Raw genomic sequence first — 14,557 nt, 5'->3', positions numbered from 1 at the left:
TTGGTTTTCTGGTCGTCTGCCGTGCAGCAAGTTCACTCGCCCTGACTTTTGTTCCAACAATTAAGTTTAATTTCTAACTGGCACTGATGCTATGGAGGGAGGAAATAGAGGCCGGGCCGTCCTCTCTCGCCTCTCTCCGGCATTTGCATAATTTGATTCCAGCCAAAAACAAAGCACAGACTAGACAAAAATAAGGCCTAACGGTCATACCTTTGTTGTCTGGGCCGCAGGTCTTATGCCCGATAAGTTGTGGCTCGAACGTATGGCCGCTGGGGATGGGGTTCTAATTAATGTTTTTCATTTTCATTTATTCAAAAATCAATTTTCGTGTTTTCTCTAACTATTGTGCATTCCTTTTGCTTTTCTTTTCTTCGTTGATTAAATCAAATATTTCATTCAAGGCGCGCAGCTCTACTCTCTGACTTGCTATGAAATGCATAAATGCTTACAGCCTTTTCTATGTTTGAAAATAACTAAATATCAATTAAGCAACGTGGTCGCTAGCTTCTCCATTCAAAGCTGCTGGCTCGCCGGGTGCACAGCAGTCGAGCGCGTCGCTCAGCTGGCCGATACGTTTGATCTGGGCCATTAGATCGGCTATCTCGGGCGTGCAATTGTGGAACTTGCGCAGATAGGTGTACCCACGCATCATCTCGTTGTCCAGCACGCATCTGTCGGGGCGAGGGAATGATATTAATACTCACTATCTACAATGCATTTTGATGGCACTCACATGAGAGCAGCCGCTCCAAAGTTTCCCGTCCTCTCCAGTCGCTCCAACCACTGATTGATGATGATTTTTATCTTGGGGTCGGTGGCCGGTAGGCTAATGCGAGCGTGGACTAGGGCCTCCTTGAAATACTCGTGGGCCAACAGCAGATCGATGGCCTCCCTGTGCTGACCCAAGCTAAAGCGGTACGTGGCCGCATGCATGATGTAGCCCTTCTCCTCCATCTGCTTGGCATACGCTTCGCAACATTCTCGCCAAAACCTAAACAGCAAAAGCAAATTAGCGAGTGATGCAAAGGACTTGGCCAAAGGCTTACACATAGGACACAGAGGGGGCCACAGCCAGATGACCCTCCGTGAGTGTCTTGTTGGCAATGTGATCCTCCAACTCCTCGCGCAGTTTAAATGTGGAAATGGTCAGGCACAGTGGTGCAATATCCTTCGAATTGGAGTGCTTCAAATTGGTCACTGAAATAAATCTCACATCATTAAGGCTCTGCCTGAACTTTTATTTCACTTACGCTCCGTTTCAATGAGCTCCTTGGCCATCGCCTTGGTGCCAAACAGTTTCGACAGGAGCACGGACTTGTCAATCTTCTCCGCATCTTCGGTCAGTACAATGGCCAGCTTTCCCAGGGCGTTCTTGTTGAGATCCTTGTGAGCTAGGTAGAGGCAGGTGCGGGTATTCTGTTGTTGAAAAACGGAAAGAAGCTAGTGTTTAAGTAGATGTCAATCTAGTTGACCTATGACTTACGGTTGCGACACTCTCGGGAGGTTGGCTAGCAGCCACATTCTCCTTGCACTTGCTGCACTCGGCTGTGCTCTGGCCTGGCTCTGGTTTCTTCTGATCCAAGCTCAGAGCACCGAACATTTCTTCTACTTTTTGGCCGTCATTCAGCGCCTCATTATTCTGGATCGCCACCATCTCCTGACCCTTACGTGCCCCTCCCCTGCGATGCTTGCGTCTTTCGTTGTGCCTAATTTTCTTCACCTCTGCGTTGGTGGGCGGTGCATACGGATGCACCAGGGATTTCGTGGCCCACTTGACATTGAGCAATCCATCCACTTTGGAGCAAATGTTTCTCTCGTCTCCAACCAAGGCTACTTTGATATTGATAAGTTCCAGGGAGACCGCTTTGCCCGAGCACATCACGATGTTCTCATCGGAGGGCAAGAACATGCCGCACCACATGGGGCAGTGATAGGTGATGGTCAGAGGCGCCTTCTTCGAATCCAGAGTGTCCCACACGCACACCTTTCCCTCAATGTGGAAGCTCAGCAAAAGGTTTTTCTGACAGTTGCTCCACTTCAGCGAGGTGATCGAGCCCCTTGGGTCGCTGGCCGTGAACGTATTGAGTGTCTTCCAGTTGCGCTCCGCCTCCAGAAATTCCATTATTATGACATACTTGTCGTGGCCCACAACAGCAAACACATTGCTCTGCAACGGATTCCAGGCAACGTCCGTAATATACCGAGACAGCAGTGCAGACTGGCGTAGAGCTGGGCCCCAGCTGGGCTTCCCTTCGGGCGTGCGTTCGTGCAGCTGCAGTACGCCGTCATCGGAGCCCAAAAACAGGAAAGGTCCACGAACGCTCACCAAGCACGTGCGTTCCATTAGGTTTAGAGCAGTTGCTCCTGAAAGACAAAAAAAGGAAAGGAAAGTATATTAACACCTTGTTAGAACTGATGACCTTTGCCCCTCCACAGTAGTAGGCTGACGTTTCCAGGAGCAACGAGTCAAAAAAATAACAAGCAGCCCTACACATTTCTTTCCACATTTGCTTTCACTTGAAGTCCTAGTTTTCTTTTCTTTAACCAAAGCGAAAATCAAATTTATTGTTCAGTTATAATGCCGCGACACAGAACTCTGGTGGAGATTGAGCGGCGCATCATGAAGCGCTTCGAAGAGCTCGACCTGGATGTGGAGGAGGAGTTCATAATCTTCGTGGTGCATCTGCTGGTCCGCGACTTGCGGCGGGGTCTGCACAAGAGCGACCTGGACAAGCAGAATGCCTGCGCCATCATCAGATTCGTAGACGACATTGTGGACAGCTATGTGAGTCGGGTGGACTGCACCATGGCCAACATGAAGATGTCGTGGGTGATGAAGAAGGGTCGGGGCATCGACTTGCAGTACGTAAAGGAGAAGTACGAGGAGAAATTCTTCGACGAACTGAAGCTGCTCATCGACGACATACTGCAGTACCCGGAGAGCTGCAGCAAGGCGCAGCTGGATCAGCTCTTTGCCAAGATGCAGGTCTTCATCGTGGCCTGCTACAACCTGGGCTGTCCCAAGAACCACGTGCTGCTCAAGCTGACCGCTCAGGCCCTGAACAGCGTGATCGGGCGCAGCGACCTGCAGAATTATGTGCTGAAGAAGAAGTACCATCGTCTGGAGTACCTGCAGCGACTGGCGGCCACCGTGGCCGGTATTGTCATCTATAACAACGATGGGCCGGATGGAGACCGGGAAAATGTGCGATTTGGTGAGTGCAGAGGGAAGGGAGCTCCTGAAAAAATGTTTTTACTTTTCCCCTCAGTCGTTGGCGACCTGGAGATGGCGCAGAAGAACACAAGCTCTGCCTTCCAACTGTCTCTGGATGAAGCGGCCAAAATGCAATCGCTTTGTCAAACGGCCATCGGTAGTTTGATTCGGCTGGATCCCAAGGACACCACGATGACCTATCGAGTGCCCCTGGAGCACTTGCAGCGCCTCAATCAGTTCACACTCACCTACGCCATGCTGCAGCGCTGCCTGGGCGCATTGCATCGCAGCTATGAGCGCACCGTCTATCTCATTGAGGTAGAGCGAAACCGCTACGACTGTGTGGTGGCAAAGATAAATGACACGCTGGCCATGCGCACGGCCATCGACTCGGAGCTGATATTCGTAAGTGGCAAGCCACCCCATAGAGTCGCTCACTTCTAACATCCCTCTGCCCATCCATTAGCCACACTTTGTGTACATCTCGCAGGTGTGGAGCAACCTGAATAACTTCCTCAATCACGTTGTCGAGCTAAACAAGTTGCGGGAGCAACTGGAACTGCTGGTGGGACCTCAGATAAAGGAACTGGCAGAGGCCACAATTGCCGAGCTCCAGGCGTTGGACAAACGCATCAAGGAGACGCAGAAAACAAACTTTCTTGATCGCATGGCCGTCATGACGGACTTCCACACGGACGGCAACTTTTGCAGCTTGGCTGAGGCGGACATCAAGGATTTTTGTGCCCTCACCATGACCATAACGAACGGGCTGCTGTTGCCGGCAAAGGTGACGCGACAGCTTTGCATGAACGTGAACATAACATTTGGGCTGAGAGATCACATGTACGCCCGCTTCACGGAGCTCTTCTTCGAGCAGTTTATACCCGCCTTCAGGAAGGTGATCTTCAATAGTGCCAATCTGGCGTTGCTCTTTAAGCTGGACGAAGCGCTCATATCCCAAGAGCTGCAGGACCTGACTGAGGAGCCGCCGAAGCGACGAGATTTCGCAGGTCAAACCGAAATGGTGGTCACCAACGACTTGTCGGCCCCGAACTGGATAAATGTGACATGGAATGCGTGGGACTACCACCGCGAGACCATCCACATGGCAGAGATACGCAAGCGACAGACCCACGACACACAGACGAAGATCAGCTATGGCCAGCGCCATGCCCAGAACCAGACCTACAACACACGCCAGCACAAGTGAGAGAAGCTTCTGCACTCACCGGCATTGGGCTTGGTCACATCGAAGAGGCACAGCTTGCGGTTCACCACGAAGTAGATGTAGTTTTCCTGCCACACCAAACTGTATACTTCTTTCTTCTGGGGTCCTTGAATGGTCCTCTTCACCCTCATGCTCTCCACGTCGAGAATCACCACCTGTTGTTGGAACGTTGATTAATTTTTGTGTGAAATAAAATCAGAGTAAAAACTCACTGTTCCATCGAAGGTGCCGCAGGCAAGTTGCAAGCAGTCGGGACTCCAAGCCAGGGAGTAGACATTGCTGCCAACAAATAGACTGTTGATGGCAGCGCCGTTTGTCGCCAGTTTAGACAGATCAAAGAAAGCCACGCGACGGTCCGAACATCCCAGAGCGATTCTGCAAAATGAACGATGGGAAATAGAGGATCAGTTGTTAAGAAATTGCATTGGGTAAGGTTCGCTGGTTACTTGTTCATATCATCCGGACACTCGACCATGGCCCGCACTCCAAACACCAATGAGCTGTAGTTGGAGATGGTGAGGCCAGTGAGGGGATCCATTAGTTCAGTTGTGCGATTGGTTTTGCACACCCAAAGCTGCTGTTTGCCGCAATTACTGGCAACGGACAGTATGTCCTTTGTGGCGCACTTGTGTGCGTTGTCCTTGCTGATCTTGTAGCGAAGCACTTTACGGTCGTACACCAGCGACCAGAAGGACAACTGGTGCCGACCCAGGGAGACAATGGTGCGATCATTTAGCCACAGGACACTGCAAACCTGATCTGTAAAGATATTCAAGGGATTAAGGGATGGTCCGGGGCTGTATGTTTTTCGCTTGTAGCTCACCTGTTGACTTGCTGCGACTGTAGTTCTTGCCGGCATGGGCGCCCGTGTTCGTATTCCAGATCATCAACACCTCTTCGGTGTCAATGGAGACGAGGAGTATGTCTGGGCGTATAGAGGAGTTTATCGAAATGATCGACTCGGTGCTGCTCTCCTCAACCAATGCAATTTTCGAGTCGGGCTCGGGATTCATTTGAATTTGCGGTGTCTCGGGAGCGTGCACTTCGGCCCGGTGGTAGATGTGATGGAGCACTTCTCTCTTCGGCTTGGCTGCATCGCCATCGACAATCACGGCGTCGTCGCTGGAGGAGCTGTATTGGATCACCTCCAGGCTGCCTTCGGTGGAATCGCTGGGCAGGGCGGCCTCTTGATTGTTGCTAAGCGTGCTGGCATCGCTAAGGGGACCAGTTGGCTTCGTGGGCTGGCAGTCGGCCAAGGTCACCTCCACATGCTGGTAGCCAGATTCACCACCAGTTGCCTCCGATCGATGGGCCATAATATCCGCCTTAATGCTCTCACAGGCCTCTACGAAATCCAGAGCAACGGCTCCTGCCGGCTTCTCCAGGCCAACAAAGTCGTCGCCGCAATCGTCGGATGACTGGCATCGACGAGTGTCGACTGGGGCCCCGAATTCGCATTCCAGATGATCAAAGTTGTAAATGTCAAACGGATCATCAGATTCGGCTGGCTTGGACTTGACCAGCGGAGGGGGTTTGGGTTTTGCTTTGGATGCAGCTTCGGCTTTGGCTACGTCCTCGACTTTGGCTTCGGCTACCTCTTCTTCTTTGCGACTGCGCCACTGCTCAGCTTGCGAGGACAACGCGTCGAGATTCAGATGTTCCTCCTCATAGGGAAGGGATACTTGCCGCCATGCCAGTCCATTGATGCAGTGCTTGTGGCCATTGAACTTGTAAAGGATGCTCATCTTGAGCAGGTCACAAACCAGCACAACTCCCGAGGTCGTGCCCAAGGCAAATATGTTGTCGTTGTAGGGAGAGCAGCGCAGGACTACGAAGTGGTGAATGCGCGACGGGATGAATGTGGGGCGACGGCAATAAGTGTTCGAGGCCACACAGTAGATAACCAAATCGCTGGCATCTATCGAAAGAATGTTGCCGTTGCTCATGTAGCTCATTAGCACAGACGCTTCAGAGGAACGGTTTCCCCTGAAATTGCGTGCCTCGTGCTGATGTTGATGCGCCTTGTGTCCGGTGACAGCCCCGCCCATTATGCAGTCCCAGACTTGCACACTCAGATCGTCGCCAACTATGGCAAATGGCTGGCTCCGCTTGCCCCACATCGGACTGACATCCAGTGCAATTATGTTGAAGCGCGTGGACATGATTTTAACTTGCGACTTCTCCGAGGAGTTTGCCGGTTCCGCCGATATGTAGTTTATGCTGCGTATGCCGGCATAAAGGAAGCCGCCGTCTGGTGCCGCAACTGCCAGCGGTGTGTTGGTTGCCGGTGGTGTTGGTACATTGTGGTAAATTAGCTGCGAATTCATTTTGATGAAATAACACTGTGCATTTGCAGAAATTAGTACAATTTTCGCGCTAACATTTGGCGTCGAAATAGGGATGTTGGTTTATTGATATATTGAAATATCGATACATCGATAGATAGAAGAACGAAAAGCTATTTCATCTGGTCGTATATGAACTGGATAACTGACAAGCAAATGTGGCTATTTTTGTGCGATAAACGGGTTGAGTTCGTTGGCTTTTCTAACTTTTCTGCAAAAAGAAAGCATTCCATCATTGCACGCATGCTCCTTCGATATCAAGACTATCTCCGATTTTTAGTTAGTTGGCAAAGTCTAATCGGACAACTGCTCCTCCCTAGAACCGAAAAGCTGGGTTTCGCTCAATTCGTTTTTGTGAGTTTAATTTTTAGTCATGTCTCCAAAGAATCCGAAAAGCATAAAGTTAGAAAAAAGAGGAAATTCACTTAATTTCATATAACATAATAATATATTTTCCCTTTAGGAAGGAATACCAAACACGCCCTCAGTTTAAGCTGCGCTCGAGTCGCAAAAACATCAGGGATAAGTTTCGCACTCTGCCGAAAAGAGATAAGGATGAATCGCCCGGAGAGTTGGATCAAGAAACGGCTGATGGTGTGCGGGTCAAAGTTGACAAGTGAGTACCACCTGACCACCCCAATGCACTGCACAACATCTGCCACCTTCCACAGCGACTTTTCATTTGTGAGCTATGAAGAATTCCAGAAATATGTAGATAATCTCTTCGACATTGTGTGGCACCTGAAGCTCAACGACCCCGAGTATGTGCCCATGGGCTTTGAGGAATGTGCTCATGCCTATTACTTGGCATTTTATCTAAAGCCAGAGATTCGTGAGCGATACAAGTACAGACTAAACCCGTGTACGCGGACCATCAGTGCTCGCCTACTTGCAATACCGACTCGCGAGCAAGCCGAGAAGCTGAAGCAAAATTTTCCTCAGTTTAAAATCTCCGAATTGGTCGAAGAAACGGTTGTTGCTCCTGTCAGCTTTCAGTTTTTCCAAAGTTACATCAAGAATCTAGAGGAAATCATCGAGAAAATGCGGAGCGAAGACCAGTTTAAGTATTTATCCAAAGAAAAGTGTGCCAGGGAATACTTCAGGCTGTTCTACAGCTCGCCTGAAATACGCGAGCGATTCCAGGTTAAACTAAAACCATGTCCCAGAACAGTACGGGAAACATTGCTGAGTCAACCGACCTGCTCAGTTATTGGTGAAAGCATTGAGGTACCTATGGAACTTGATAGCTTTGATCTGCCATCCGATCAACCTTCAGATCAACCAAAGCGCAACGATACGCACAGAGAATCTGTAAATGAACCAGTGATAACTTTTGAAGGCGTCACTCACAAATACCCCATAAGCCCGCAATGCTTTTGTGAGAACATCAACTACGACCACATGATTTGCCAGCTCAGGGAAACACAGCAATATAATCAAAGGAAAGGTCTTACGACGATTCTTACGGATCAGCAGTTGATGCAACGCTTCTACCATGGCTTCTACACAATCAAGGAAGTCCGCCAAATCTATCACTACACTTTCAAAGCTGATCACCCCGTGCTGCGGAACAGGCTTCTTCAGTTTGCCAAGTGGGTGGGCCCATCGGAATCAAATCGGTAAATTGAAATGTGAATGCATTTTATGTCATTTTGAAATGGTGTTCATGTGTTCGTTGCAGGGCATCGAATGTAGTTGAAAAGGAAGCTGAACAGAATCCAGCTGGTCCATTGGAGGCAGCTCCGTAAGTACAAATCTCTGTTTTTTGAGTTTATGCGGTTTACTACTGTTTAAATGCGTTTCTATTTATGTTTTAGTGTAACCTTTTCTAAGATACGCGAGTCGACTGTGGTCACCATCGAGGGCGTATCCTTTAAGTATCCGGTTAAGATAAAAACATTCCTGAAATACATAAACTTTAGAGATATAGCGAGAGAGTTGCTAAGCAAATCGCAAACAAAATTATCCGCCAGGAAATTGCTGCGCCGCTACTATCACTCCTTTTACATGAAAAATTACAATCGGAATACTATTAATTATAAATTTAGTGAGAAAACCCCCAAAACGCTGCTAAAAAAGCTAAATGCATTTGCCATTCCTGTTAATACAGAACAAAATAATGAAAAAATGACACTTGACAGGTAAGAAACAATCAACAAATCTAGTGGTATTTAAAACTTGCCCTACAATCTGAAAGCCTATTCAGCTCGGCATGTTGCAGGAACGACAAGCGGCCCGAGAGACAAGGTGTCCTGAAGAAGAACATTTCTCCGGTTATCAGTTACGCAGATTCGGGGAATGATACAGCCAGCACGGAAGTTAGTGGAGGAGAGAACACAGAGGGTCCACCACAGAACACAGCCCCTTCTGAAGTTGCAACAGAAGAGAACCCAATTATTCAAGAGTACGCTCAGTCACAGGTTGAAGATTCTCGTTCAAGTGGGAACCTGAACCTGACCAGCAAGTCTGAAAGAACACAATATCCATGGAAGTGCATACTACAAAATTAGCGGTTACATCACATCAGAAACACTTAGCGCCTTAGTTCAGTTAATTTTTAAAGTTGTGCATGCAAGTTATCGAAACTATATGGAACAATAAATGTTATCGCACCTTACAATGTTGTTTTTCAACACCACTTACGTTTCCGGGTGAATGCCAATCAAAAGAAGACACAATAACAACGCAAAAATTTCGTCGGGTAGAAAAATTGAGCTAAAAAGTTCTTTATTGCTATTAAAAATGGAATCTAAACGTGAGAGAAAGTCCTCCTTGGTATGTTGTCTCGCAATGCAATAAAAAAAGAAAGAATTCATATGTTGTACGACCTTTTCTAGCCACCACTTTCGCCCTGTCCCATTTCCGACATCACGGATGACGAGCTGGTTACCATTTCTGTGAGGGACCTGAATCGGACCCTGAAAATGCGTGGGCTGAACCGCGAGGAAATCGTGAGGATGAAGCAGCGAAGACGCACGCTGAAGAACCGCGGCTATGCTGCCAGTTGCCGCATCAAGAGAATCGAGCAAAAGGACGAGCTGGAGACTAAGAAATCGTGTGAATGGACCGAACTGGAGCAAAGGCACGAAGACAACGAGCTCATTCGCATCGAGGTCGGAAACTGGAAGAACAAATACAAGGCTCTCCTTCATTTTGCTAAACAAAATGATATTCCCATTCCGAGAGAGCTCGAGGGCTGCTGAGACCAGACATTCCCATTACAGTTTCAAAACAAATTTGAATAAAACTTAGCCACATCACCTGTAACAATGTACAATAGCTTCAAAAACTTCACATGAACTTGCTTCACTTGATCTAACTATAATAAATATTGTATTTGTATACAAAACATTCAGACAAAACACGACACCCTGTTTCCGGGCCATAAACAATAGACCGTGCAGGTCGTTCGCTGTGAATGCCAAAAAGGCTGTGGAAACAATTCTGGTTATGTTATGTATTCATTCAATAGTGTTTTTGGTCCATTCTAACTAAGCGCGGAATCAAGAGGCTGGGGATCCGCAGCTCCTATCCGGTGCCAGGTGTCCAACAGAGAATTGTGTAACTTCACGGACCCACAGCAGCGGCACGTACCCGACACATGGCATTTCGTTTCTTCGCCAAATCCCTACTCTACGGCCTGCCACTGGGGGTTACCTTCCTCGACTGCGTGGGCTATGTGGCCAGGGTGGATGGTAAGTTTTGCGTGCTTTGGGAATTACTTCCTCACCAAGACAGGCACGACACACCATCAATTTCCCTTCCAGGTATCTCCATGCAGCCCGCACTCAATCCAGTGGCCAATGTGAGGGACTATGTGTTCCTGTTGCGCTGGGGGAATCACAACTGTGATGTGGAGAGAGGGGACATAATATCAATGGTCTCGCCGAAGGATCCCGCCCAGAAGATCATCAAACGGGTGGTGGGACTGCAGGGCGATGTGGTTTCCACGATAGGCTACCGCGATGAGATAGTGAGCATCCCACAGGGCCATTGTTGGGTGGAGGGCGATCACACGGGCCACTCCATGGACAGCAACTCATTCGGGCCTGTGGCCCTGGGTCTGATGACGGCGAAGGCGGTAGCAATCGTGTGGCCTCCAGAACGTTGGCGACTGCTGGAGAACGAGCTGCCCAGACGACGAGCGCCCATTCAAGTGGCCAAGACGAGCCACTACAATTAGGCCGAGGCTAGAAGACTGACGAGTTAGGGAGTCTTTTCGATGATAGTTCCAAGCATGTACATCCAACGATGTATGTACAAATGTATATATTTTTTAATCCCACGTTGCGGTTCCCCCTTACCCCAAGCAAGACCAGGCAGGATGTTCAAAATTAAGAATTAAACCAAATAAAGTAATAGTTTAATTAAAGACGAAAGATACTGCATCGGTGAACCGATCCTTCTATAGTATTTGGCCAATGTCCTGGCGAGGCTTGATGCCATATTTCTCCACCAAGCGCAGGGTCTGCTTGAGGGCCACACCAGCACGTACGATCTCATAGTAGCCTGGCGTGGCCAGATCAATCACAGTAGACGCCAGGCGACGCTCCTCGGTAAGACCAATCTGACCAGCATCAAAGACGGCGCCAAGCTGGGGCCACAGCGAACGGAACTCGGTCACCTGGAGGCTGCTGGGGGCACTGGAGCGATTGGCACTGGTCAGGGCAAGCGGTTGCTCGTGCCACACAGAGCACAGATCGCGTATGAACTTGAAGTCCGGAATGCGGATGCCTATCTTGGAGGTGCTGGGATTCAGGAAACGATTGCTCAACTCGGGCGTCCGCTCAATCACAATGGTCAGGGGGCCCGGCAGCAAACGAGTTAGCAGCTCGTCGCTGAGGTGGGCGGCCTGACCATAGCGACGCAGCGCCTCAATATTGTTAACGCAGATGGCCACAGGCTTGTGTTCGTCTCTCCCCTTAATCTCGTACATGCGTTGGATGGCATGCTCGTTGTTGGCATCGCATGCCAGCCCGTAGACAGTGTCTGTGGGCAGTGCTATCACCTGGCCACCCAACAGGCATTGCCGCGCTACCTTTAGAGCGGCTCTATCCTCTACTTGACACACTGTAGTCTTCTTCTCCGCTGTTTGGGGCTGCATTGTGCTGAATCTGGGGTGGGCTTGTTGCCCAAGGAGACGACTGATAAGCAGCGTGTGTGGGTAGCGCATTAGTCCCGCCAATTGTGCCCGCACTGGTGGTTGCAGCACTTGTAGAATGTGGTCATGGGCTCATCCGCCGACCGAGTTTGAATTTGCATAAAGTAGGCTCTCTTGTGGCTACACGAGGGACAATCCGCGTCCGTCGAATCAACGTTTTCCCACGCCGCCTTGCCGCCCAGAACGTGATCCACCTCCTGAGAGAACGGAGAGTCAAGCATTATTAATACATCTCTCAGAAACTTAAATTGCATCATCAAATGTGTGGACTTACCTTCAAGCGGGGAAAGGTTTTCGTTGATATCTTACGCGTGATCTTCGATATGTATGGGCAGGTGTTACATGTGAAGCGGTGGCTAACAGTATCCTCTTCAATTATCAATATATTGCCGCACGATGGGCAGAAAAACAACATAATTATTTTGAGCACGTTGAATGTAGTGCAGTGTGACCGCCGATTTGTCGATAAAATATACCGTGAATATACAGATTAGAATCATATTCCACGATTTTAATTTTCTGCTATAAATTACTATCTAGTAAAGACTCGCTGCCCTGAAACTATAACTGTATATAATTGATGAGTCAATTGTCCATGAGATTGACAGGCTTTCATGACTTCCTTTTATTGCATTACGTACAAAAGTAAGTGGAAAGAAAATATGGCGGATGTTCAGACCTGCGGTATTTAAAATATGTATTTTCGGTATTTTGTAAAAGACAATAGTGCGATTTGTAGGCATTTCTTTTCCAGTCACATTGGGCAATTGTAGCGATTTTCGCAAATTTTTACGAAAAAAACAAACAAGATATATAAGTATAAATCATATTAATAATTAACAGTAAGGAGGCAAAATGTCGGCCGATGTACGTGATATTCTGGACATGGAGCGTGCCAATACGCCCGAAGTGACAAAGGATTCCTTTCTGGCAACAAAAAAGCGCAACTTCGAACGGTAAACAATAATATTCTTCTAGTTTAATGAACATTTTCTGTATAAAAACTATACTCGCCAGCACCAAACATGCCTCGCGGCGACCCGAGGGCATGAACCGCGAGGTATTCGCCCTGCTCTACACAGACAAGAAAGATGCCCCGCCGCTGCTGCCCACAGACACTGCTCTGGGCATTGGCGGCGGCTACAAGCAGACCAAGGCGCGGCTGGGGATGAAGAAGGTGCGCAAATGGGAGTGGGCTCCGTTTACCAACCCGGCGCGCACCGATTCAGCCGCCTTTCACCACTGGAAAAGGGTCAGCGACGATTCGGGAGAGTATCCGTTTGCCAATTTCAACGTACAGCTGGAAATCCCCACATACACAATGACGGAGTACAATGCGCACTTAAGGAACAACATAACCAACTGGAGCAAGGTGCAGACGGACCATCTCTTTGACTTGGCAAGACGGTAAATAATTTGAATTAGCCATTGGAAAAGTATTTCATTGACCAAGTCTTGTCACAGCTTCGATCTTCGGTTTATTGTGATGAGGGATCGATGGAACCATCATCAGCACGGCGCCAAAACTGTGGAGGAGCTCAAGGAGCGGTATTACGAGGTGGTGGCACTGCTAGCCAAAGCCAAGAATCAGACCATCGAAAAGAAAGTTTATTCGTATGATCCGGAGCACGAGCGGCGTCGCAAGGAGCAGCTTGAGAAACTGTTCAAGCGCACCCCTACGGAGGTGGAGGAGGAGCAGATCCTCATTAATGAGATGAAGAAGATCGAGGCCCGCAAAAAGGAGCGTGAGCGCAAAACGCAGGATCTGCAGAAACTCATCTCGCAGGCGGATCAGCAGAATGAGCATGCCTCCAGCACGCCCAGCACTCGCAAATACGAAAAGAAACTGCACAAGAAGAAGGTGCACCATCAGCCGCGGCCCTCGAAGGTGGACTCGGTGGTGAATGCAATCGAAATAGGCAGCAGCGGCATCAAGTTTGCCGATCTGCGTGGATCCGGTGTCTCGTTGCGGTCGCAAAAGATGAAGTTGCCTGCCAACATTGGCCAGCGCAAGGTGAAGGCTCTCGAGCAGGCCATACAAGAGTTCAAAGTTGGTAAGTTCAATTAGACTGGGACCTTGGCTTGCATTTGCTAACTGTATTGTTCTTTACAGATCCCGCGCCACCGCCCACCGAGGATATATGCACAGCCTTTAATGAGCTACGTTCCGACATGGTTTTGCTTTGTGAGCTGCGCACGGCCCTGTCCACCTGCATCTACGAGATGGAGAGTCTGAAGCATCAGTACGAGGCTGCTTGTCCGGGCAAGGTGAGTAAATGATTCAAAATGCAATGCACATTTATGCCAGCAATTTGTTTCTCCTAATCATTGCAGACGCTGAACATACCGCCCTCGATGGCGCCCCTCAAGACGGAAACCCTGGACAATAGCACAAATTAATTAAGTTAACGCTCTCCGTTACCACGAAGATCTAATGCTGCCCCAGTGGCTGGTTCGTCTGCTCCTGCTACTGCCAGTGATGACGCCGACGAAGCAGGCAGACGTGTGTGCGTCGTGCTAATCATTGTAACCCGTTTTCCACTGTCCATATTTGTGCATTGCGCTACTCCCAGTCCGCTTGGGGAATAAATGGATAAACAAGAAAATTG

General features: G+C 48.9%; 8 protein-coding genes across 9 annotated transcripts; 5 read left to right on the top strand and 3 right to left on the bottom strand.

The window, feature by feature from the left end:
* Positions 1-322: 322 nt before the first annotated feature.
* Positions 323-6,852, bottom strand: LOC117592166 (protein rigor mortis). The gene is made up of 9 exons (XM_034285746.1): positions 5,266-6,852; positions 4,889-5,201; positions 4,655-4,817; positions 4,444-4,597; positions 1,484-2,364; positions 1,251-1,416; positions 1,047-1,197; positions 734-991; positions 323-671 (listed from the first exon to the last, which is right to left on the bottom strand). The coding sequence occupies exons 1-9, from the start codon at positions 6,767-6,769 to the stop codon at positions 485-487; spliced, it is 3,777 nt and encodes a 1,258-aa protein (XP_034141637.1). The 5' UTR covers positions 6,770-6,852; the 3' UTR covers positions 323-484.
* On the top strand, positions 2,495-4,653 carry LOC117592206 (cilia- and flagella-associated protein 206). The gene is made up of 3 exons (XM_034285821.1): positions 2,495-3,215; positions 3,270-3,619; positions 3,681-4,653. The coding sequence occupies exons 1-3, from the start codon at positions 2,579-2,581 to the stop codon at positions 4,422-4,424; spliced, it is 1,731 nt and encodes a 576-aa protein (XP_034141712.1). The 5' UTR covers positions 2,495-2,578; the 3' UTR covers positions 4,425-4,653.
* A 246-nt stretch (positions 6,853-7,098) lies between the features above and the next one.
* LOC117592238 (protein telomere ends associated-like) lies at positions 7,099-8,940 on the top strand. Of its 2 annotated transcripts, XM_034285876.1 has the most exons (5): positions 7,099-7,189; positions 7,251-7,403; positions 7,459-8,406; positions 8,469-8,531; positions 8,605-8,940. In XM_034285876.1, exons 1-5 carry the CDS (start codon positions 7,161-7,163, stop codon positions 8,930-8,932), a joined length of 1,521 nt encoding a protein of 506 aa, XP_034141767.1. In that variant the 5' UTR covers positions 7,099-7,160; the 3' UTR covers positions 8,933-8,940. The 2 variants fall into 2 exon arrangements, with proteins under 2 accessions (XP_034141767.1, XP_034141775.1); XM_034285884.1 differs by having other exon boundaries at positions 8,469-8,689.
* Positions 8,941-9,408: 468 nt separating this feature from the next.
* On the top strand, positions 9,409-10,061 carry LOC117592309 (transcription factor MafK). The gene is made up of 2 exons (XM_034285987.1): positions 9,409-9,562; positions 9,625-10,061. Exons 1-2 carry the CDS (start codon positions 9,443-9,445, stop codon positions 9,988-9,990), a joined length of 486 nt encoding a protein of 161 aa, XP_034141878.1. The 5' UTR covers positions 9,409-9,442; the 3' UTR covers positions 9,991-10,061.
* Positions 10,062-10,222: 161 nt separating this feature from the next.
* Positions 10,223-11,161, top strand: LOC117592292 (mitochondrial inner membrane protease subunit 2). The gene is made up of 2 exons (XM_034285962.1): positions 10,223-10,482; positions 10,555-11,161. Exons 1-2 carry the CDS (start codon positions 10,389-10,391, stop codon positions 10,968-10,970), a joined length of 510 nt encoding a protein of 169 aa, XP_034141853.1. The 5' UTR covers positions 10,223-10,388; the 3' UTR covers positions 10,971-11,161.
* Positions 11,122-11,964, bottom strand: LOC117592275 (yrdC domain-containing protein, mitochondrial). The gene has a single exon (XM_034285939.1). The coding sequence runs from the start codon at positions 11,958-11,960 to the stop codon at positions 11,193-11,195; it is 768 nt and encodes a 255-aa protein (XP_034141830.1). The 5' UTR covers positions 11,961-11,964; the 3' UTR covers positions 11,122-11,192.
* On the bottom strand, positions 11,951-12,405 carry LOC117592327 (DNA-directed RNA polymerase III subunit RPC10). The gene is made up of 2 exons (XM_034286013.1): positions 12,223-12,405; positions 11,951-12,145 (listed from the first exon to the last, which is right to left on the bottom strand). Exons 1-2 carry the CDS (start codon positions 12,361-12,363, stop codon positions 11,960-11,962), a joined length of 327 nt encoding a protein of 108 aa, XP_034141904.1. The 5' UTR covers positions 12,364-12,405; the 3' UTR covers positions 11,951-11,959.
* A 295-nt stretch (positions 12,406-12,700) lies between these two features.
* LOC117592265 (DNA methyltransferase 1-associated protein 1) lies at positions 12,701-14,554 on the top strand. The gene is made up of 5 exons (XM_034285928.1): positions 12,701-12,904; positions 12,966-13,355; positions 13,413-14,002; positions 14,062-14,216; positions 14,283-14,554. Exons 1-5 carry the CDS (start codon positions 12,804-12,806, stop codon positions 14,346-14,348), a joined length of 1,302 nt encoding a protein of 433 aa, XP_034141819.1. The 5' UTR covers positions 12,701-12,803; the 3' UTR covers positions 14,349-14,554.
* The last annotated feature ends 3 nt before the right edge of the window (positions 14,555-14,557 follow it).

The sequence above is a fragment of the Drosophila guanche genome, unplaced genomic scaffold, assembly GCF_900245975.1.
Source record: "Drosophila guanche unplaced genomic scaffold, DGUA_6, whole genome shotgun sequence".
In the NCBI taxonomy this organism is placed as follows: Eukaryota; Metazoa; Arthropoda; class Insecta; order Diptera; family Drosophilidae; genus Drosophila; species Drosophila guanche.
The sequence above is the reverse complement of the archived record's forward strand: the minus strand, read 5'-3'. Positions and strand labels throughout refer to the sequence as shown.

Bases quoted from the DNA above. Each gene is read 5' to 3' on its own strand.
- LOC117592292 (XM_034285962.1), top strand. From the start codon at position 10,389: ATGGCATTTCGTTTCTTCGCCAAATCCCTACTCTACGGCCTGCCACTG. The intron at 10,483-10,554 runs GTAAGTTTTGCG...TTTCCCTTCCAG, and splicing joins CTATGTGGCCAGGGTGGATG to GTATCTCCATGCAGCCCGCA.
- LOC117592275 (XM_034285939.1), bottom strand. From the start codon at position 11,960: ATGCGCTACCCACACACGCTGCTTATCAGTCGTCTCCTTGGGCAACAA.
- LOC117592327 (XM_034286013.1), bottom strand. From the start codon at position 12,363: ATGTTGTTTTTCTGCCCATCGTGCGGCAATATATTGATAATTGAAGAG. The intron at 12,146-12,222 runs GTAAGTCCACAC...CCGTTCTCTCAG, and splicing joins AAACCTTTCCCCGCTTGAAG to GAGGTGGATCACGTTCTGGG.
- LOC117592206 (XM_034285821.1), top strand. From the start codon at position 2,579: ATGCCGCGACACAGAACTCTGGTGGAGATTGAGCGGCGCATCATGAAG. The intron at 3,216-3,269 runs GTGAGTGCAGAG...TTTTCCCCTCAG, and splicing joins CCGGGAAAATGTGCGATTTG to TCGTTGGCGACCTGGAGATG. The intron at 3,620-3,680 runs GTAAGTGGCAAG...CCCATCCATTAG, and splicing joins TCGACTCGGAGCTGATATTC to CCACACTTTGTGTACATCTC.
- LOC117592166 (XM_034285746.1), bottom strand. From the start codon at position 6,769: ATGAATTCGCAGCTAATTTACCACAATGTACCAACACCACCGGCAACC. The intron at 4,818-4,888 runs GTAACCAGCGAA...TTCATTTTGCAG, and splicing joins TGTCCGGATGATATGAACAA to AATCGCTCTGGGATGTTCGG. The intron at 2,365-4,443 runs GTGAGTGCAGAA...TTTGTCTTTCAG, and splicing joins TGTGACCAAGCCCAATGCCG to GAGCAACTGCTCTAAACCTA.
- LOC117592265 (XM_034285928.1), top strand. From the start codon at position 12,804: ATGTCGGCCGATGTACGTGATATTCTGGACATGGAGCGTGCCAATACG. The intron at 12,905-12,965 runs GTAAACAATAAT...TATACTCGCCAG, and splicing joins AAAAAGCGCAACTTCGAACG to CACCAAACATGCCTCGCGGC. The intron at 14,003-14,061 runs GTAAGTTCAATT...TGTTCTTTACAG, and splicing joins CATACAAGAGTTCAAAGTTG to ATCCCGCGCCACCGCCCACC.
- LOC117592238 (XM_034285876.1), top strand. From the start codon at position 7,161: ATGTCTCCAAAGAATCCGAAAAGCATAAA. The intron at 8,407-8,468 runs GTAAATTGAAAT...TGTTCGTTGCAG, and splicing joins GGCCCATCGGAATCAAATCG to GGCATCGAATGTAGTTGAAA. The intron at 8,532-8,604 runs GTAAGTACAAAT...TTTATGTTTTAG, and splicing joins GGTCCATTGGAGGCAGCTCC to TGTAACCTTTTCTAAGATAC.
- LOC117592309 (XM_034285987.1), top strand. From the start codon at position 9,443: ATGCCAATCAAAAGAAGACACAATAACAACGCAAAAATTTCGTCGGGT. The intron at 9,563-9,624 runs GTATGTTGTCTC...GACCTTTTCTAG, and splicing joins GTGAGAGAAAGTCCTCCTTG to CCACCACTTTCGCCCTGTCC.